Source organism: Arvicanthis niloticus, chromosome 1 (genome assembly GCF_011762505.2).
Source record: "Arvicanthis niloticus isolate mArvNil1 chromosome 1, mArvNil1.pat.X, whole genome shotgun sequence".
Taxonomy (NCBI): domain Eukaryota; kingdom Metazoa; phylum Chordata; class Mammalia; order Rodentia; family Muridae; genus Arvicanthis; species Arvicanthis niloticus.
This window is the reverse complement of record NC_047658.1, coordinates 59,768,840-59,791,987: the sequence shown is the minus strand read 5'-3', so window position 1 is coordinate 59,791,987 and position 23,148 is coordinate 59,768,840. Positions and strand designations below refer to the sequence as shown.

Below are 23,148 nucleotides of genomic sequence, written 5' to 3'. Positions count from 1 at the left end.
CTTACGAAGTCAGGTAGATTCTTTGGTCGTGTGAAGATAATGTTTTGTCAAAGAATCACTGAGGGCCACTTCTATACTAGACACAGTTCTGGTACAAATCTTGCCTTTATCAGTAGACAGACATTGACAGAGATCATGGAGATGACAGATATGACTATATGATCATGATGGATGCTCAGTTTTCACTTAACACATATTCATGAAGCACCTGCTTGCTAGTAATATCTTGGGGGAAGTAACTTTTGTTTGCTTACCTATAAAATTAAATATGTGTGGACCCAAATGAGAGAGGGAGCATATTTGTTAACAGTTATAGCTCTCAGACAGAAGCTTGAGAGCAACAGGGCAGTGCAGGGACAGTAGAGATTGAAACATTCCTGTAAGGCAACTCACTCTTGTAGGTTTTGTAGATGAAGGGACACACATACCAGGCATTGGACAGGAAGCAGTTGCGGGGGTATAGGTGGAATGAAACACCTTTCACAGGAAGGGAAGTTAAGGTGTGTGTAAAATGTGTGTGAGAAGCAAAGAGGTGTAAATTCATGAATGGGAGGATGGGGAGTGAGAAATCAGTGAAGGGTCAGAAGCATCAGGCCAAGGGCGATCCCTCGAAGTCATGGTCTGGCCACAGGAGTGGCTAAGGGTGATAATTCCATACAAAAGTGAGCAAGTGGAAGCTCACAATCTTTCTGGTCTACATACACTTGTCATGTATCAGCTGAAATTTAGTTATTGGGTTAATGGTTCCAGGTTAGTTATCTGAGAAGCCCAGAAGACTTGTCAAGGTCATCTTGGCAAATGTGGAAGTCAAGCTTTGGGTTTCTGGTTTAGAGCTGTCTTTGCCACTCTTTCTCTTTTGGCAAGTCTCTCCCTGCCTCAGCACCCAGCCTCTGTACCTGCCTCTTACCTCCTTTGAACAGCATTTCAGCTAAAGCCTGTGTCCTCATGCTTCCTCGGGAGCCCCAAACTCTACAACTTTCTACCATCTGTCCAAATCAAAGCTTACTGATTCAGGTTCCCATTCTGTGTTTTTGTTGTTGTTGTGTTTGTTTGCTTGCTTGCTTGCTTGCTTGTTCTGGTTTAGTTTTGTCTGTTTAGAGGGAAGCTGTTGTATACCTCTTTGCTCTGAATTAAAACATTCCCTCCTGTGGAGAAGAGAGATAGGCTAATAAAACTCTCAGGGAATAAACACAATACACAAGGCTCAGGGATTCTAAATTTACAGGAAGTTCCTGAAAGTTACAGGAGTCACAAGATCCTTTCCCTAGATTACATAAGCAGTGATAATAGCTGGGAAGAAGACACTCTTTGAATGGCTGAGCTGCCTGCAAAGGGAGCAGAGAGCTGAAGGGATGCAGTTTTCATGAGTTATCACCATATTGGGCTGGGCTTTTCAGTGACCTAGGAGTTGCCCACGATCTGTAAGTAGCCCATTAACTATACTATCCAATAAACTCACTGGTTCACTAAGGTATACTTAGGTAGGATCATTTCTGTGATCTGTTGTTAGTGCTCTATCTGGGGTAAATGTTTGTTTATGTCTCCCAGGATGCCATCAATGCGGTCTCCCAGACTAAGAATGTTCCAGGGAATTAATTTCACTGCATGTTCAACTCTTCCTAAGTGAATGCCTCACTACATCATCAATGTCCAGTTCTACTGTGCAAATGGTTGACTAGGTACAATAGCTTCTCAGGCTGCTCTGTCCCTCTTCTCTCATTTAGGCCCTCCTACTAACCATTGTCAAGTTCATTGTATCAAAAGCTCATTTTGATCATGTCATTTTCAGAATCAAAGTCTGTGGTAGCTAATTTTATTGCAGCTTGATGAAAGTTAGAGTCATTTAGGAAGCCTCTCAACTGAGAACATGCCTCCATAAAATTTGCCTGTAGGCAAGTCTGTACTGCACGCTCTTGATTGCAATTTGGGGTAGGAGAGCTCAGCTCATTGTGAGTGGCATCCCTGGGCTGGTGGTCCTAGGTGTTATAAGAAAGCAGGCTGAGCAAGCCACGAGGGAACAATCCAATGAGCAATGCTCCTGCATGCTCTCTGTTTCTGTTCCTGTCTTCAGGTTCCTGCCTTGAGTTTCTGTTATGACTTCTCTTTATAATGAACTACAAGCTGTATGCTGAAATAAATGCTTTCCTTTACAAGTTGCTTTTGGTCATGGTGTTTTCTCACAAAATCAGAAACATTCTAAGACCTTCATTGATTTCTAATTGTCCCTGTGGACACCTAAGTATATTATGTAAGTATATTAAGTATTTTCTGAAAGTTATCATTGTTATCTCTCTATATATAATTGCATCTCTGGCTAGTGGTCTCTTCAGTCTGAGGAATGCATTTTTTCCCCAGTCTTTATATTCATTTCCCCCCACCCCCTGAGGATCTTTCTCTTCATCCTTCAGCTGCACAAAGGGGTTTTTCCTCTCTTGTGAACTGTTAGCACTTGTTGTATCTAATGCTCTGTGTCACCTTTCTACATTCTGCAAACACTAGTAAAAACCTCCTGGGTACCAGAACTCACACAGAATACGACTGTTGGGAACTGCCATTTGTATGTCTAATATTGCTTTCAAATCTCATTACTTCCGATACAAATGGATTCTTACAACCTTTTCTCCTTTGAAAATTTTTACTTTGCTACCTTCCTGTCAGGGCTAAATAGAACTAACGGCCCTTTGGGGGTCCTTTGTATGGAACAAAGAGCTTTGGGCCTTTGTTCCCTGTGAGGGCCGTTCCTGGCAAGGCTAGCAATAGACTATTGCTGGGGCTATGGAGGTCACAGGGCCAGAACCTGGAGCTGGACAGTTTCCCTGTAAATCTGTGGCCAAATGTTCCAGACACGGAGATGTAAAATGCTCTGCTTATTGTACCAGCGTGTATCTTGCAAAAGAGGAATGAGAGTTACTCTGAGTTCCCCATAACTCTGCTGTCTCATGAACATTATTGATTTGTTTTTGGCTTCCTTATTTGAGGAGTATAGAAGGAGCTGTGACTAATATACTCCTTAGCTTGGGTCATTAGCCCTTGCAGTCCTTCTGACCTCAGTTTTTGATTCTTTCTCTTCTTATCCCTGGTCTTCCCCATCAGAGTCCCAGAACCCAGGAAGAATTGCTGGTCCAATTTACCTGCCATCTTGCTTCCCCATATCTCCTAAGGACAAGACCACCAACCTTCTTTGATGTTTCTTTGTGCTTTGTCAACCATGTCTAGCTGACTATCAAGTTCTGCTGATCTTGCCTGCTCCATCCTTCTGGCATCTGCTCTATGACTCTCACACCATTTCTATTGCCTTTGACCAGCCAGTCTCCATGTCACAAACCACTCCCATAATTTTCTGACTTATTTTTACTCTTGAAGTCTTTCCATCCTAGTTTGTTTTTACAGAGCACACCTGGATGCATCCATTTCTTAACCCCCTATAAAACAAAGATCAGACATTTTCTCAGCTTGACCTTTAATATTTCTACTTACTATCTGCTCTGCCTTTTGGACTTTTCTGTCTTTTCCATGCTTCATCCTAAGGCATTTCCGGTTTTGTATGAGATTTGCACCTTCCTCAATATGTGGTATTTAACCCATCAACTCTTTAATTTCCTTGATTGGAATTCTACCATTTTTGTGTGGTTCAAGGAAGAATTCCAAGTTCACTTGTCTACACGAAGCTTTCCTCCTAGACTTCTCAGTCTTTTTCTATGAATACCCAGAGCATTTTTCTTTGCCCAAAGTAGCTATTGCTCTTTTCATTGTATTATAAATATTCATGTTTCCATGTCCTTCATAACAGTTATAAGCTTTTTAGAGGCAACATTAGGTTATGTTGTCTTTAATTCCTTAGCCTTTGGCTCTGAGGCCTGCAATGTGAAACATACTCAGTTAGTGGGACAAATGATAGCTTTAACAGTGTATAAAGTGGCTTCTTGGCTGGCCAGGATTCAAAGCCAGTATAGTTAAGTTCAGAGGGAAGATATTACCTTTCATTATTCACAATAGCAATCAAATCAATGCTGGGAACCACTTAACTAGTTCAGTGGGTTGTCAAGGGCTTAGGGAAAGTCTGGGCAATGTCTTTGGGTTCAAAAAGCCAGCAACAATTTCTGGAATGACAGAACTCCAATTTCTTTATTTGGATGTTGGAAAAGTCATGGTTTCCTTCTCGTTTTAGACAAATAGGGATGTCTGAAGGCTGGTATGCTATGTTCTTTCTTGCCTGTCCTCCTAAGACCCATGACTTTTTCTGATTTATTGGATATGCCCCTTAGCTTAACTAACCAAAGACTGACTGGAAGATCTTGAGTCCTGCATTGCTCTTGGGCTGCCTTAGATTTATAGCTGTGATCGTGGGCTGCCTGCAGACATTTTCAAACTGTTTTTCTACTTCCTGTTGTCGTACCCTTCCCTCTTACCATCCTTTTCCCCCAATGCCCTCTCCCCTACTCCATAATATAAATAACACACATTCCTTAGTTTCAAATCTTGGTTCCACTCCTCACTTGCAAAGAACCTAGCCTCTCAGATCCCTTGTCTATAAAGCAAAGCTAAAAAGAAGCCCTGTGACTACAGAGAAAAGGCAATAAGTCAATCTGTGCAAGCCACTTGTATAATCCTGCATGAAGTGAGGCTGGTAATGTCTGCCCGAGGTTATTCCTTATGCTTGAATGAAGGAGTCAATTTCCTATTGCTTCTCTTAGCTATTAACCTATCTGGAGAAACTGCCTCTCTGAGTCAGCTGCTGGGGGAGGAAAGAGCTTAGCAACAAGATGTAGTTTGGAGAACAACCCTCACCCCGTGGGTGAATTTGTATCTTTCATGCTCCTCTTAGCAATGTCCACTCGACTCTTGAATGTTCTTTTGAACAATGTCCCCTCTTTCTACCCATCGTTCAGGGCCCAGCTTGGGGGTTTCATAAGGAATCCTTCCTGAGCTTTGATCTCAATGGTCTCTGAAGGTGCCTTGAAGGGGTGTTAAGCAGAGCCCCTATGGAAGTGAGGAGATCTTCTCCCCCTCTTTTTTAAGGAAAAAAAAAAAAGACTGCAGCTTGGAACATTCTGAACTTTTGAAAGTGTTCCTTGCATGACAGGGGAGGGAACCTTCAGAGAAAGGCTGTTGGGTGGGCCATGGTAGAGTGTGGGGTGGGTTATGGAAAGTCCAGTCAGCTCCTGTTATTTCTTTATATACCATGACACAGGCTCTATATTCAGAGTGCCTAGTTTTTCCACAGATGCCAAGAATCCAAGTTCTTATATATTTATTGTTTTCAATGAAATATGATTTAAAAAATATTGCCTATAAATTCAAAAATTTTAACAACCACCAAGGGCCAAACCAAGCATATCTGGGTACAACACACGTGACTACCCACTTGTGGCCTCTGATTCCCAGAAGAACCTTCTGTTTCCTTGGCTGTCCTTTGGTCCTGCATAGCTACAGGCGGTACAACCGCTTCCAACACCTCCTATAAGGACAACGTTCATTTGTGTGCTCTTCGGTGTCCACAGACACTATTATGGGTAATCCACAGCAGGAATACAAAGCTCAGAAAGGCTATTTGCACACATAACAGACAAGAGGAAGATTTGTGATCAGAACCTCTTATGTGTCTGCTTGTAAAGTCAGGGCTGTTTTCTGCATATGGTCACCAGAGTCTCTCTAAAGTGAGACAGGAATAAAGCGTGGATGTTGTCCCCTTCGGAGCTTCATGAGGAGGGAGGCTGGACAGCTTGTGTTCTGTCTGCAGTTTGCTCTGTAAGTTCCTCTCTTTGGCATGGCATTCTGTCCTTGTTTCCAGCTAAGCCTATCTAACCTGAGTTCCTAGAATTTGGTCCTGCACATCTGTATCATAGAGCTCCAGGGAACTCCCTGAGTGGAGATGCTTACTGAAGGGCAGACAAATGCAACTGAGTTAGATGCCACTCAGCAGCCTAGATTGGCTCATGTATCTTACACCCTTCTTTGATGTCTGGATGTCTATCTGGAGTCCACTTGAGATACTCTTCCTCTAGAGTGACTATAAAGCTCCTGATTCTATTTCTTTAATCTCTACCACCGCCTCTCTGTTAGCTAGTAGTCAGTATTCAGATGTGTTTCACTATATGTTTACTGAAGTCAGTAGCTACTTAACTCCCATGGTTCTTCGAATTTACATTCTGAGTTTTCAACCATGACATGAAGAATCTAGAGACAAAGCCTCTTTCTTTTTCATTTTGGAATTCTTGTAGGAGGACCTGATGATAATTGTGCATATTATTCCCCAACAAGGAACCAACTGGAACGTGAGGTTTGATCCCTGTGCCAGCCTGGAGGAAAGGGTACCACTTTACTTCCAGTTGAGCAAGAGAAATTTCCATTAGTTGTTCTAATTGCTCATAATTTGCCTGAAAGTACTCTATGCATATACCTCTATTCCTGGCACAGTGCCTAGTACATGGACGATGCTTAAAGTGTCTGCTGACTGAGTTTATTTACCTCAGCAAGCATATTCTGAGGATCTACTACTCACAAGGTTTCTCCATGGGTGAGCTATCCAGGCATGTGGAAAAGATTAGTATGTCGGACCTCAGCATCGTGCCTACTCAGGTTAGCCTAAAGTTAACTCCCCAATAAATGAGCTGGCTTCCATAATGTCCTCAATATTTTATTATAGTTTCATCCTAGACACACCCTGGAAACATGTTTCCCTGGGACAGTGGCCAAAACTTTCAAGGCCAAGGCCTTGCATACTACTGGAGTCCAGGCAGATCAGCACAGGACAAAGTCACACCCAGATGGAGATGTGAGGATGAATCACTCACCATGGCCAGTACTGAACTTTGGCTGCAGCTCAGACCTGGCTGCAGAAAGCCAAGGTCCTAACCTTTTCTACTCTTGTTCTAAATGCTCACACTCCCTACTCAGAGCTTGCTATGGGTGGAAAACCAATACAGGTCAGTAGGAAGAAGCTCTACTTGGTACCCTTTGGTGAGGAATGAGCAGTTCAGGGATTTAGCAGGGGAGGAGGAGAGAATCCCTACAGATAAAGCAGTGGAGACTCATAGTCTTCCAGAGGAGCCAAGGTGAGGTGAGCAGTGGGCCCCAGAGTTACACTGTGTTTAACTCTAACACCTTTTGGCTCCTGGGTTGGAAATTTCTTCACTAAGGAGTTATCAGCTTCACTCATGTTGCTTCTATAATTCCAAAGCCAATTGCCTCAGATGCCAGATTCCCTCACAGTCCTCCATATAGAGCACCATACAGTTTGCATTCCATATTATAATCTCATCTTTTCTCCCTTAATTTTTTCAGGAGATGTTATATTCGGGAAGCAGTGGCAGCTTCACTTTGACACCCTGCACATATATTCTCTTTGCTGTGCTACTCGGGGCACAACTACCTAAGTCTGCTCACCATAAACCTTTCTCTACATGCAGAATGTCCTCACCTATGTCTTCTTCAAAATCATCAATCTAAGGCCTGGTTCCCATATTAGTTCTCCATGAGGTCACCCCAGAGTTCTCTGAGATGAAAGTCCTATCTCTGTGATTACCCACAGCTTAGCTCTGATGGTGTTTCACCTGGCCAGTCTGCTGTGCTACTGTCTTGTTTTCATTATGAAATGCTTGTTACTTCAGAAGAGGTCTATGCTGGATTTCTGCCTACATCCCCAAGGAAACTGGCACAGGACATTCATTTGGCAGGTACTTGACTGAATGCTGAACATTTCTTCAGACTAATATTAGAAAGTTTACCTAGATATATATGTAGTCTATGATGCATCTGTGGGGGACTACAGAAAGTCTGTGATCAGGGCCTAGGTAATGGGGGAAGTATCCTGCCTTCAGTGCCATAATAGCACATTTCATAAGTAGAGTTAACACCAACACAGATGGCAAGGATCCCTCCAGCAACAGGGCAATAGCAATGAAAATAGGATCATACCTTAATATTGTCCTCTGGCCAAGAGTTCAGCATTGTTGCAATGTGGCCCTTGTCATGAATGGTGATAAACAGCCCACTAGGAAAGAAAAAGCATGTACACATAGAGAAACCAGGCAGTTAATGTAGAAACAGAACAAAGACCATGAGCGCTGGCATCAATTGCATTGCTGAGTTTTGCTCTTAGCCCCAAGGAAGATGTATTTTATTTCAAACCTCTGGAAGGTCCTGGTGTCTTTTCTTCAATTGCTTCTCTCCATAGAACCAGGAGAGCACAGGGTCAAAGGCTTGCCTATCTGGAACAGTCTTCTCTAGAGACAGAATCTTCTCTTCTTTTCTTTAGATCTGGTACTAGAATCCCCAGACTCACTAGCCCCAAGAGTGCCTTAGCAACTGTGTGGGTCTGTATTCCAGGCATGTGCTCTAGAGTACAAGCCACATAGCCATGACTACAATGTGGACACGAGGGTTGGGAAGTATAGACAGGTATGCACCAGGAACCTAAAATGGGAGATGTGGCTGGGGATGGGAAGGACTGGGTGCTTATCATAAGATGCTTTTCTCTGGGGAACAGGAGTCTAACAATACCAAATTTAAACCTAGCCTCCCAGTCTACTGTAAATGTATTTTTTATTCACCATATGTAAATGTTTTGTCTGTTATCCTAGGCCTACTCCTGGAAGCTTCTAGCCTCCATACAGTCTAATCTAGGTCTAGAATGTTTCCATTCTCTGAGTCTTAATGTTGAATAAGCTTCATCCTCTCTAGCTCTTTCTGAACTCTGGCTGGCTGGTTCAACTCAGCTTTTCTTGCTCAAACTCCTCTCTGACCTAACTGACTCAATCTTGCTTCTTTCTCGACTTCTTTTTGCTCCACTTGGCCTCAAATTAACTCAGGCAATCTGTTCTAGTCTTCTAGAGCCTTCTCATTTTCTGGCTCATTCTGTCTTCACCTATGTGTAGCTTGTTTGGTCTCTGTACAACTGTCCTGGTAAAACTACATCCTTCTTCTCTCTCTGCACTATTCCCTTAAATAGCTTCTCTTTTCTCCCTTGTCTCATGAGAGTTGGGCATATCCTAGTCTGTCAAGTTTTTCTCTGATTTGTCACTTTGTCCACCACTAAGACATTGTAGGAATTTGGTTAAACTTAAAAATTAACTGCCTCAGGACACATCCTGAGAGGAGCATATTCCTTAGTCTGAGGAGACCTGCTGGATTACCCTGCTGGATTAACATTCAGAGCAAGAGGGATTAACATTCCTCAGACCACAGGAAAGGAACCCACCTGTGAGTGGGGATGGCCAAGAGCATGTAGATACATTCTGCAGGATGGACCAATCCTTGCCACTTACAGACAAGGGAGGACCTTGCCACCTCATTCCCTAAAGACCAATCAGTTTAAAAGTTACACTGTTCCGCCAATCATATTGTGCCTAGTCACTGTTTCTCTAGTTGACCCCTTAAACTGTATAAAAACTGCTCTTAACTTCAACTTGGGGTTCTTCATGCCTTCGAGTGAGAGAACCCCAGTGCACTGGTTATTATTGTTATTATTAAACCTCATGTTATTACAGCGAATCCCTCATCCATGTGTGCTTTTGTGGGAGTGCATCCCCTGGTTTGGATCTTAGAGTCCAACAATATCACTTTCAAACATAGGTACTTCCTTCTACAAATTAACTTTACCTTCATTGTTTGGGATTAAAGGTGTATATGTAGGGAGTGTCTGTATTCCAGTCAGAGGGTCTAAAGGTGTGTGCTAAGAGCTGAGCCACACCATAACTAGAAACAGGTTTTTTTTTGTTTTTGTTTTTTTGGTTTTTTTTTTGTAAATAACATAATCTCTGGGTTCACAGTGTGATCAAATAATCCTGCAACAGTCTACTATGAGGGTCCAGTTGTAAGTGTAAGATAATAGCATACACTCAATTTAATATCTTATTACCTGATTTAGAGTGTTTAATATTTAGACATAAAGGACATGGACATGAATCTCTGCTTTAGGATTAGGGGTGAGAGAATATGTGGGATTCAGGGATTCCCTCTCTCTCTCTCTCTTTCACTCTAATAGCTAACCATAAAATTTATATACTCAAGTCTTTATTGTCCTAGAAGTAAAACAAGATTCATGGCTTCTGGTAGTGATGCAGAATACCCTTGTTTCAAACAACTATTATAAAATCATTCATTTATAAACAATTTATTTTACCATCATATTTGAAATATGTATTTGTGGGTTTGCAGCAATGGCATTGGCCAAATGGTGTCAGAAACTGGAGGAGCATCTGCCTTTGAAAGCAGCAACTATTCTTTGAAATATGCGGCTTTGCAGCTTTTTGCCTGAGGGCAGTCCAATCTTCAAACAGCTTGGAGCAACAGAAAGTCGCAGACTTACAGGTTGAGGTGCCTGAGAACAGTGTTGTCAGTAGAAGGAACATCTGGACAGTGAAGAGGAAAATCTGAAGAGAGGAAACTTTAGAGAGAATTGACTCTCAAGTCTGGGTAAAAAAATTCCCAGCCATTGACTGGCCATGAACAAGAAGTCCAAGGAACTGAGTGGAGACCTTGTTTCTTGCTGATTTGAGAAGATGGAGCTTAGAATCTGAATTCAGCTTAGTTAACTCTCTTGGGACAAAAAACCCTACTTTTTAGAGAAACAAATACAATCCATATACGTTAGGGTACCAGAGATAACCATTATAATGACCTGCTTATTTTATTTATGTTTGAATTTCCAAAATAAAATGAGTATGTGTGTATGTGTGTGTGTCCACCTACACATGTCTGTCACATGTCTGTGAAAGTCAGAGGCTGAAATCATGAATATTCTCCTTCTATTTTGAGGTAGTGTTTGAGTAGACTGGCACCCCAGAGCTACCTTGTCTCTCCCCTAGTGTTAGGATGGCAGGGGCTCATTACTATCCTCAGCTTTTTAAAATGTAGCTTTTTAAAATTAGGTCCTCACATTCGCATGAAGAGTGCTTTTCCCACTGAGTTATCTCTCCAGCTCCCATGGAGTATTCTGAATGTCAGTCCCCTTACTCAGTCCGTCCTTTCTCCTCTCCCCAATACTAAACTAAAATCAAACAAAGAACTAAAACTAAACCAAAACAAAAACCCAGCTTGCCTACAGAAACTCCCACTAATTCTTCACCCACCAGAGTAGTGTGTCTTTCATTAGCATTCCGGTACCAAACCTCCAATGGCATTCACCTCTTTGAAGGCAATGGACACTTTACAGCCCATCATCTCCTTTGTTTTTTTTTTTTCAAACAAAAATCCAATCATTTGTTTTTATTTTATAAGTGGTGTGTGTGTGTGTGTGTGTGTGTGTGTGTGTGTGTATGCGGTGCCCCTAGAGGCCAGAAGAGAGCATTGGATTCTCTGGAGCCAGAGTTACAACCAGTTTCGAGCTGATGAAGATACTAAGAACTGAACTCTAGTCTTCTGCAAAAGCAGCAAGTGTTCTTTTTTTTTTTTATGGTCTTTTTTTTTCTTTTTTTTTTATTAGATATTTTATTTACACTTCAGATGCCATCCCCTTTCCTCATCCCCCCCCCCCTTAGAAAACCCCTATCCCATGCCCCCTTTTCCTTTTTGCATTTATACATTTTTTTAAAATAATGTTAATCATAAGCGTTATAAGTTTGGAATTGTTCAATCAGAGGTGTAACCCACTGACCGACCTAGATATAACAACTATCTTTGACTGGTGGAGATACATGAATATCTGCCTCCCTGTCTCCCCCCTCTTTCTCTCTTTCATCACCTAGCTTCTCCTATCCTTCTTCTCCTCCTCTTCTTACTCCTTTTCTTCCTCTCAGTACTCCTCCTACCTTAGCTCCTCCTACACATCACCCTTCCTGTTAAAATGAAACTTTTCTCTCAAAATACAATTAGAGCATAATTATGCCAATTTGTACCAGTGAGGTACAAGATAGTCCTAATACCCAGTCCATCATTTTGTTGACTAACCAGCACCTCTGTCATCTATCCTAACTAAAACATTTAGTTCTGAACCTGGCTTTAGGATGAATGTCAGCAGCAAGTGTTCTTAACAGCAGAGGTGTTTCTCTGTCTACCCTCTGGCTTCTTGACAGAATTTTGACAGGATTCTACTAACCCCCAACCCACAGATATTGGCTTTTGAGTCTCCTTTCTTCTTTCCCTCCTTCTCTGACTGCTCTTATTTACTCTCTTGTGCTGGTTGCCCAGCCGTGTTTGTGATAACATTCCTCAAATACTTCCTGTATCTTACATTCAGCCTTCCTCTATGCAATCTTATCAATGCCAAAGACATTGAGTTTCAAATATCTGAAGACAAGAATTTCTCATTTTGAGTGCTATTGACATTTTATGTTAGAGAATTCTTTGCTGTGCAGGTGAGGTTGCTCTGAGCCTTGCAGCATTTTTGGCAATCTCTCTCTCCCAATATAGGCCAGCAGCGCCTCATACTCTGCCATAGAAAGAACAACAATGACAACAACAACAACAGCAGCAACAACAACAACAACAGCAGCAGCAGCAACAACAACAACAACAGCAGCAGCAGTAACAACAGCAACAAAACATCTCCAGTCACCAGCAAATATACCCGGGGGGGGGGGGGGAGGGGGGGAAATCATAAACTTTTAAGGGATGGCTCTAGACCTATGTATTAACTGCTTGTCTGACACACGTCAAAGGCATGCTCATGTAACCTGTCTAAGACCAAATTTATGATCTAGCCTTTCACCACTGTGACTCGAAGACAAGATAAAACATAGACTCATTCCTTTCATTCTCTAGCTGTCAACCACACTGGCTTCCTTTCCAGACTCTGTGTAGCCACGGGCCTCCCACCTTATGGTTTTCAGGCTTTTCCTTCTGCTCAATACCCTTGTGCTTCCTCACTGTTTATGTAGCTAATTTGTCCTCATTATTCTGATAATTTCCAAATCAGGGTAGAAGGTCCTTGGTATGAGCTCCAAGTCCTTTAACCGTGCCAGCACAGACTCATTTACTCCCTGGCTAATTTCTCCACATTAGATTGCAAGCATCATAAAGGCAAAGTCTGCATCGATTTTTGTGATCTTTCAGTACCATATATTCCTGCTTGGTTAATAATACATGCTGAGTATACTATCTTTGAACAAGGAGAAACTCGAATCAATAGGTATTGACAATGCTCAAGTGATAAAGGAAGATTGTTGGATAACATAAGGTGACAGTTGCCACAAAGGCAGTTTGTGTGACTGCCCTGAAGGAATCCTGTGGACTGGGTGATTGTTGGTGGTGCTAGAGAGTGCTGATGAATGTGCGAAGGCTGGCGAGTGGGCCAGGAAAGAGAAACACACTTAAGATTTGGGGTACAGGTTCTACTTTTGAAGGGGATGGTGTAGACATCTGGATTAACTTACTCATAAAACGTCATGGCTTCCAGGGGAAGAGTACTAGAATATACCACCCTTAACTATGCCTCTTCTACCTAGACACTATTTTGAGCTATTTCATTGTGAACTGAAGTTTTCTGGGGAAAAAAGAAGTCACACCTGTGTTCTACAAGGCTGATTAAAACTGATTATGGAGGGTGGGAATGTTGCCAGCTTGTCTGCTGCTATCTTTAGCTCTCAGTGTCTGATCTAACGTTCTTTGATTTTTCAGGTAAATGCTTTTGGAATGGATTAACAGGTCTCTTATTCCACCAAAAGCTAAGAATGCTATTAGATAACAGATTAATTTTTTTTCTGTGCTGTAATTTGCCTACCTGACGTTCCCACCAAGATATTTAAAGAATGCCTTGATTTATAACTTCCTTATGTTCTGTAACTATAAAAATTTCCTGCAACTGTTACCTAATTGAAATATGACATCTGAGGAACCTGAATCCATGTTCCTGGGCCATGTTCACTCATGTGGTTCCAGGATAAACTATGTCTTATCTTTTTGTGTTGAGATGTGTGTTTGTTGCATGGGAAGACCCAGAAAAGGGACATTCCTTTTTCTGTTTGTTTGTTTGTTTGTTTATATATTTATTTATGTATTTATTTATTTGGGAACAGAGCTCACTATACAGCCTAGACTGGCCAGGCATTGTCTATGTGGACCTGGCTGGCTTTGGGCTCACAGAGATCCATCTATCTCTAAAGGAGAGTACTACACCAGGCTTAGATTTTCCTTTTGTAAAGAACATTACATTTATTTAATAATTTCCTGTAGCAAGCAGCAAGAGGACTCTCATCCACATAACGGAACTTTTGCTTATCTCACTTGAACCCAGACGGAGGCTCAGTAGGAGGCTTAGGGGAGGAAAAGCATATGTGTATGGAGGCAGGATTCATGCTATGGTTTAGAGCTAAATGGGGCAGTGTACAAACACAGGCAAAGACTAGTTACTACAACTGTGTGGTGTATCAAAATCACCCTTCTCTACCCTATTTTTAAATTGGATTCTTTGGCTTGTTGATGTCTAGTTTCTTGAATTCTTTATATATTTTTGATATAAGCTCTCTGTCAGATGTAGGGTTGGTGAAGATCTTTTCCTATCCTATAGGCTGCCATTTTGTCCCATTGATGGTGTCTTTTACCTTACAGAGCTTTTCAGTTTTATGAGGGAGGTCTTATTTATTAATTGTTGATCTTAGTGCTTGCACTACTAGTGTTCTGTTCAGGAAGTTGTCTCCTGTGCCAATGCACTCAAGGTCATACCTATTTTATTTTATTTATCAGGTTTAGTGTATCTGATTGTATGTTGAGATGTTTGATCCACTTGGATTTCAGTTTTCTGCAAGGATCTAAGCAGAGGAATCTCTGGTAGCCAAGAAACACTTAAAGAAATGTTCAACATCCTGAGCAACATCAGGGAAATGTAAATAAAAATGACACTGAGATTCCGTCTTACACCCATCAGAATGGCTAAGATCAAAAACTCAAGTGACAGCACGTGCTGACGAAGATGTGGAGCAAGGGGGACACTCCTCCATTGCTGGTGGGACTGTAAACTTGAATAGCCACTTTGGAAATCAACTTGGTGATTTCCCAGAAAATTGGGAAAGATCTACCTTAAGGCCCAGCTATGCCATTCCTGGGCATATACCCAAAGTACACTCCACCATACCACAAGGACACTTGCCCAACTATGTTCATAGCAGCTTTATTCATAATAGCCAGAAAGTAGAAACAACCTGAACGTCCCTCAACTGAAAAATGGATAGAGAAAGTGTGGTACATCTACACAATGGAGTATCACTCAGCTATTAAAAACAAAGACACCGTGAAATCTGGAGGCAAATGGATAGAAACTAGAAAAATCATCCTGAGTGAGGTAACTCAGACCCAGAAAGACACACATGGTATGTACTCACTTGTAAGTGGATATTAGCCCTAAAGTAAAGGATACTTATGCGACAGTCCACAGACCCAAAGAAGTTAAGTAAAAAGGAGGGCTCAAGGAGGGCTGTGTGAATCTCACTGAGAAGGGAAAATAAAATAGACATCTTGGGTGGATGGGGGCACTACCTGGCGGTGGGGGTGGGAACAAGAAGGATCATATGGATAGAGGGCAGAGCGAGAACGTACTGGGAGAGAGCACTGAAATAGGGAGGCATCTCTGGGATGAGCTAGAAACCTATGGAAAATTCCAAGAGTCCAAGAGGGTGACCCTAACTATGACTCCTAGCAACGGGGATATGAAGGTGGAAAAGGCCATCTATAACCAGGCAAGCCTTCCAGTGGAGGGACTGGGACCTCGACCCAGACACAAACCCTTTGACCTCCAATTTGCTCTGCCTACAAGATGTGCTGGGACAAGACGTGTTAGCATAATCATCATCAGAGAGGCTTCACCCAGCAAATGATGGAAACAGATGTAGAGACCTATAGCCAAACATTAGGTGGAGCTTGGGGAATCCTTCTGAAGAGGGAGGAAGGTTTGGAGGAGCCAAAGGAGCCAAGGACACCACAAGAAAACTCACAGAATCAATCTGGGCTCATAGGGGCTAATGGAGACTAAATCACTAACCAGGGAGCCTGCATGGAACTAACCTAGGCCCTCTGCACATATGTTACAGTTGTATCGCTTGATCTTCATGTAGGACTTCTAACAGTAGGAGCACAGGCTGTCTCTGACTCTGTTGTTTGACTTTGGGACCTTTTGTTCCTACTGAGATGCCTTGTCTAGCCTCAGTAGGAGACTATGCACCTAGTCTTACTACAACTTGATGTGCCAGGGCTGGTTGATATCCATGGAAGGACTTCCTTTTTCTTAAAGAGAAAGGGAGGAGAAATGGATGGGAGAGGGGAGAAGAGGGACTGGGAGGAGAGGAGGAGAGGAAACTACAGTTGAGATGTAAAACAAACAAACATCAACCCTCTGTATTGACAATAAGAGATCGAAGGGGACAGGGATACTTGAACAGTTTTACATTAAACTTCTGAGCTGATGAACTGTTAGAAGTCCTGTTCATGTTCTTTCTTTTAAAGCATTTTTACAGGGGCTGCAGAGAGCAGACTATAAAATTTCCCACTTTTGAAATTTATTAAGGGCTTTTAAAAAGTGCATATAAACTATAGTGAAGGAATGCCCTGGATGTGGGGTTTGAGTTTTTTTTCTTCTTTTTTTTCTGTAATTCTTGTTGTTGGTGGTGTGGGATTATGATAATATTTAATAAAAGGATTGTAGGCCAGGCAGGATTCTCAAGGCATTGTAGGGAGAGAATGAAATCTTGAGTGAATGTATACTGATGGCATGGCATGGGGGCATGTGAAGGACCAGGGCCTCAGCTCCATGGGGCTAGGCAAAGTCTTTCCTGAGTGAAGCTCAGAAGAATGGCAAAGCACTCTTGGGTCTGAATGTAAATGTTGTGTGTGCAGAAAATGATGATGTGTGCAGAAAATATCCACCAGAGCTTTCTCTCCTTGGAGAATCACAGCCTGAAGATGGCTCCCCCACAGAGATGGCTTATATAGGGAATAGCTAAACCCGCCTCCTTGTTCAGCTGTAGGCAACAACCATGCCTCTTTGCTCAACTGGAGACAATGAGTGTGCTAGCTTCCGTACTTCCAGGGTGCTCCAGGTTCACCATCCACGTTTTTTTTTGTTTTTTTGTTTTTTGTTTTTTTGGTTTTTTTTTTTTGGTGTCTCATGTCTTGCACCTTTTCATTTCTCCACTGCTCCAGTTAGGTCAATGCTTGGAACCATATCAGGTAGGGGACTGGGGGTCACCTTCATAATCAGCCTGAAAAGCATTTAGACCAGTTCAGAAAGAAGCGCCTGTAAAATTCGCTCAGTAAACTATTCTCAGGTCTAGTTTCTTCACTCAGGGGAAATCAAAATTTCTAGCAGTAATGGGTGATGGGATGGATGGTTTTTCTCCACTCCTGTAAGATGTTTATTAGTTGAGGAATGCAGAATCTTGTTGGCATTCCTCCTCAGTGACCTCAGAGTATCTCGGTGCCTTGGGAAGCCCCCTTTGCAGTCCTGCTTGGCTCCACCCTGAGAACTCAATTATTCAGTAAGCTCTGAGGCAGGAGCAGCATTTAAAGCAGCACCCACAAGTGATGAGGTTGCCATGGCTTCACTGACATGGGGAAGACTGCCAGCGGGAAGATAGCAGAGACGGGTTAATGAGCAGCTCTGCAGCAGCGCCTAGACTCAAAGCCTGGTGCTGCCAGCGCCTGGTGACACACCTGTGTACAAGTTCTTTTTCTGTTCCTTAGTCTTCTGTTATTCACGTGTCAAATGAAGAAGTGACCCCACTACTTTGTGTCTTGGCTATGATGGCTCAATAAGACAGTGCACATTTAAATAGTGTGTTACAGTGTTGTCTATAACCTGGTATACAGTGCCCGGTGTAACTCAATAAATGACAGCTCTTCCTACTGCTGACAGTGTAGTACTTAGCAGTGCAGACTCATGAGTTCACTTGTCTGGGTTCAAATGCTAGCACAACACCCTAGAGGTTTAAGGCTTGGACTAATTGCCTGTTAAATGCTTGCATCTGATTATAAATGAACACTTTGCTTAGAATGATAGCCTGTTTTCCCCAAACCATGATTTGTAGATGCAGTGACTTTTTTTTGGTGTCAGAGGAAGGTGGTCATAAACAAAGTATGGAGGTCAGGAAATCTCTCATTATAGGAGTCACCCAGTGGGGGCAAAATAAAAACTGTTTGGTGACACACAGTTGGGACTAAAGATTTTCTATTATCCTTGCAAGAACTAATGTTTAATGAGAATGAGATCACAGGCAACTTGGAAAGAACATCCACTCCATTCATTCATGCAGAGGCTTTTGTGAGTATCTCTGATCGAGGGACCCAACAGGACCTGCATGTAAGTACAGGTTGTGTTCTGAGCGGGTAGCCCTATATCCTATGGGCATCTTCACAGGACGGCGATGTGAAGGCCCAGGTGGAGCAGGATGGTTTCCTGCTGCTGCTACATTATTTACAATAAGCACGGTGACTGGGGAGGAGCCAATGTGGGAAGAGGAGAAGGAGGAGGAGGAGCTAGGAGGAGAGGAGAGAGGTAGCAGCTATGGAGAACTATGGGTGCATCAAGAATAGTCCTGGGTAACAAATTTTATCTAAGGTTAGGTTTTGGGTAACAACTCTAATTGTGTGGACATCTTGTTAATTGAGCATTTCCAAAATATATGAACCAATTGGATAGCCATTAAGTCATAAGAGTCTTCGTTCTACCGGGTACCTCGGGATGGCAGGTATTATGTGGGCTCAGTCAAGCATTGTGGACAGTGTGGTGGATCTAGCCACTACAATGGCGTCTCCTGGGTGCCAGGGCTGGTGCTTCTGGCCGCCCTCAACTGTTTCCTGAGTCGAGCAGAGGGAGCATGCCGCCGCTCTTGGCCTCAGGCCTTGTCTAGTTGGGAACAATGGCGGCCCCATAAGAACAAGCCAGATTGGGTGCCGCAGTTTTAAACATTACTCTCAACACCCAGGGGAGATTCAAGTGCCAGTCTCTTAGATATAAGGAAGGTGTCCCCTTAGGTGTGAGCATTGGGGCAAGATGCTTCAGCTCCCTATGCCTTAGTTCTCTGGACAGTGAAATGGGGACCTCAGCTTCTTTGTGGAATGACTGTGAGCAACAGACAGGTCAAGGATGCAGGATTCCTGTGCACCACAAAGCCTTATGACATACCAGTTTTACTAATATGTGTTTGCCTACTGATTGCTTCCTACAGTCCCAGCAAGAGGATTAGGGTGGTGTGTCAGGAAGCGCTCTATACTTCACAGCTGTTTCCACTGGTGCCATGAGAATGAATGACTTCCCAGGAGGCATTGACTTCCACAGCTGGGTAATGGCTTAGAGTAGCGTGATTAGACATCCTGCTGGAGGCACAGAGGGAGGGAAGAAAGTAGAAAGCTCCAGCAAGTCCTGCCTGGCTCTGAGATACACAGGCATTTCCAGAATTTGAGTGACTCACTGCCTGCCAAGGTGTTGGACATCCTGCAGACCCAAGGCGACAACGGGAACACTCATCAAGGCTGGTGGCTTCTTACAGGAACTAAGACAGAATGCTTCTCATGTTCCTGGGGCTGCCCAGAAAAGCATCTGGGTAGACGCATTCACAGAAACCCTACTGTCAATAGCCACCAAGTGGAACAGGGTAGTAACTTAACCACTTATGATTTCTCCTAGGTTTTCCTTACTTACCCCAGGAAAGCAAATTTAGAATTCAAGAGGTAAGAAAAACATACACAGTACTATGGAAAACTGCTGACCTATGGAACCATGTTTTTTTTAAATGACTAGATGCCTTGCTTTACATAAACATTCCTGAGAGGTTATGAGTAATATGTTTCTAAATTTAAAAACAACTGTATTTGTATTCAGGATACTGCTTGTGTAAAGGAAAACTGTGGAGAATGGTTTGGAAATAGAATCCTATGACCTCTGATGTATTAGTCTGCTTGCTGTCACTGTGACAGAATGCTTTGTAGAGTGAAAAATTATAAGACCATTTTATGAAATATATGTAGACTTTTTCTTTGCTTTTAGACCTGAGCAGAAAAAGTGCAGGTTCCAGAATTTGGAACTGAATGTAAGATTTCAGGCCTTCACTGCCCGAGACACATTCCGGGTGGAGGACATTATTCCTGAATCAGAGGACACTTGCTGGATTAACATTCCTCAAGCCTCAGGGTGGGGAAAGCCCAAAGCAAGAAGACACATTCCTGACCACAGAGAAAGATGCAAGTCATCTAGGTGGGGCTGTAGCCAGAACAAGTGAAAAATAGTTAACCTGAAATAGTTGGTAATGACAGGGTAGGGCACAATGACATGGTAAAACTACATTTTTGAGAAGAATGAGTGTGCAGAGTGATTTTCACATGCCTCTAAATCATTTAGGGTGAGTTCCTCTGAAATGTTCCACTATTTTTATGTTATGTATCCTTGACAACCCCTCCCCGCCTTCCCACTCCCCTGGTTTGTGGTTCACTCCTTTAAAAACCCTCCTCAGACTGACTGGCTTTGTCAAACTCTACTCCTGCGCGAGTGTGCAGTTTGGCCGATGGCTGCCAGCTCTCTTCCCTAATAAACCTCTGCTGATTGCATCCGGGTATGGTGTCTTGGAGTTTGTGGGTGGTTGCGACTTCCCGAGACTTGAGTAAGGGTCTCCCGAGTTTGGGGGTTTTCAGCTTGAGATAGACAATTTTATAAAGACGGAAGGTTCACCTTGGCTTATGGTTTTGGAGGTATCAGTCTATAGTGGTTTGGTCCATTGCTTTCAGGCTTGTGGTGGTATAGTACCTCATGGTAGAAATACATGACGGAGGAAGCCCTTGCCTCATGACAGCTGGAAAACAAACAAAGAGGAGGGGGCTATGGTCCAAAAATCCTCTCCAAGGGTATGGACTAAGTCACCTGTCTTCTTCTGTCAGTCCCTATTTTCTAAAGATGCCACTCCATAGCGCTGAAGACAGAAAGGAAGGCACCTGGAACTGTGGGGTTTGTTTCAGATCTAAACTATAGCAACTTACTCATGGCTTTCCCAAGTTTGTATTGTTTTCTTCTGTAGTTCCTAGAGACAGAGCTCAGACACCCCTAGCTAATGTGTGGTCATCTGGGTGCACAGGATTGACCTAAGATGATGGGGTGGCAGGGTTCTTCTTTCATGGATCTTTGGAGTAAGGGTGAAGAAAGAGAAAGGAATAAACCCATGTTTAACAAACATTCACCGAGCACCTAAGCTATTCTTCCACACACTCAATCAACTAGACCCGAAAGGCATATTTGTTATGGGCTTCTCACCTTGTCACAAAGCTGAAAGTCTTCCTGCTACCATGTATTGAAGCAATTGCTTCTGTTCCCCGAGGACCTCTTCTAGCCCTTTGCTGGAAGGAAGCACAGCCTGGTGGCTCCCCCGGTTGAATAAGTACAATAGAAGTGGATACAACAAAACACAGATCATCTAAAAAGGAGAAAGGGGCATGGAATAGGGGTTTTCTAGGGAGGGGAAATGGGGAAAGGGGATGGCATCTGAAATGTAAATAAAATATCCAATAAAAAATAAATTAAAAACACACACACACACACACACACACACAGCTCATCTAAGGGCCAGTGTGTGATTCACCACTTCACCTTCTCCCTTTGCTACAGAAATGCACACAGTTTTAGATAAAGCTACATCACTAGCCTGGGACCTGGAGTAAGGGAGACACAGAACATTCTAGGTGGTTATTGGTGTGTGTGCGCGTGTGTATGTGTGTGTGTGTAGAAGCACAAGATGAAGCACAGAATAAGACTTATTTTAAAGATTTGTTTTATACACACACACACACACACACACACACACACACACACACGATTCTATGTGTACATGTGTAGCCACAGAATTCAGAAGAGAGCATAAGATTCCTTAGAGCTGAACTTACAGGTGTTTGTGAACCTCCTGATGTTGATACTAAGATTTGAATCCTAGTCCTTGTGTGACCCTCCTCAACTTGTTTGTTTTTAAAATGTGGAGTTTTTTTTTTTTTTTTTTTTAATTCTTCTCTCATACATTACATCCCAACTGTACTTTCCCTCCTCCCACTCCTTCCCCTTCTCTCAACCCTCATATCCCCTTTCTTTCCTGATCTACTTCTCCTCTTGTTTCCCTTCAGAAAACAGCAGGACTCCCAGGGATATCAAGCAAACACAGCATAACAAGTTACAACAAGACTAGGCACAAATCCTCCTGTCAAGGCTGGATGAGGCAACCCAGTAGGAGGAAAAGTTCCAAGAGCAGGTGAAAGAATCAGAGACAAGCCCCACTCCCACTGTTAGGTGTCCCTCAGGAACACCAAGCTACACAACCATAACATTATCTGCAGAGGACCTAGCGCAGTCCCATGCAGGCTTTGTGATTGCTGCTGTGGTCTCTGTGAGCCCTGCTTAATTGATTGTGTGTTCTCATGGTGTCCTCAACCCCTCTGACTCCTACAGTTCTTTCTCTCCCTCTTCTGTGGGGTTCCCCAAGCTACACCTAATGCTTTGCTCTGGGTGTCTGTATCTGCTTCATTCAGTTACTAGATGAATCCTCTCTGATGACCATTGGGCTAGGCACCAGTTTATTCTTCTGGATGGCCAATAAACTTTGATTTAAGCATTGAGATTTTAGAATTACTTGTTTAATAGCACGACATGACCACAGTCCTCTTTGCTCAATAACTTTTTTTTAAAAAATAGGGATGTCTCATATATAATGCAAAAATTGACTCTTTAGTGAAAGCAGAAGTGAGGGCCACACCTTTTAGAGGGGGTCTTCATTTTCTTCTCCCCAGCTAGAGCTCTGACAGCCATGAATGAGACCTACATTACTAGAAATATGCTACGGGAGTAAATGATGGTTAGGGAACTAGCTCTCAAATGTGCACTCATTTGAAGACTGTTTGATGTTTAATGAGGCTTGGGCTGCATCTGTTTTATTCATAGCTGTAAAACTGGCCTGGCATGGTGCCATGCACACAACAGGTATTCTGCACAGTATATGCATTAGGGATGATGAGTGATGCAAGATGCAGGGCTGGAATGAGACAAACTTACTCATAAACTTACTATCTCTAGATGATCTTGTGAAGGCCTCCATTAAGCCATGGATATTGTGTGACCCCGACTTAAATGTTATAATCCAAACCCTCTGTACCCGTGACCTTATTTAGAGATGGTGTCTTTGTGAAATAGTCAGTTAAGATGGTGTCATTAAGTGGTACCTTATTTAGAAGAGTTATGGCCTTATAAGAAGGGAA

The 23,148-nt window shown here is 42.8% G+C and overlaps 1 protein-coding gene across 1 annotated transcript in view; it reads right to left on the bottom strand.

Annotated features, from left to right (window-relative positions):
- The window catches only part of Me3 (malic enzyme 3), a 183,759-nt gene that overhangs the window by 52,090 nt on the left and 108,521 nt on the right, over positions 1–23,148 (bottom strand). Inside the window, exon 4 of the mRNA XM_034485082.3 lies at positions 7,918–7,993. Within this exon, the coding sequence (XP_034340973.1) occupies positions 7,918–7,993 (76 nt within the window). The remainder of the gene's footprint in view (positions 1–7,917; positions 7,994–23,148) is intronic.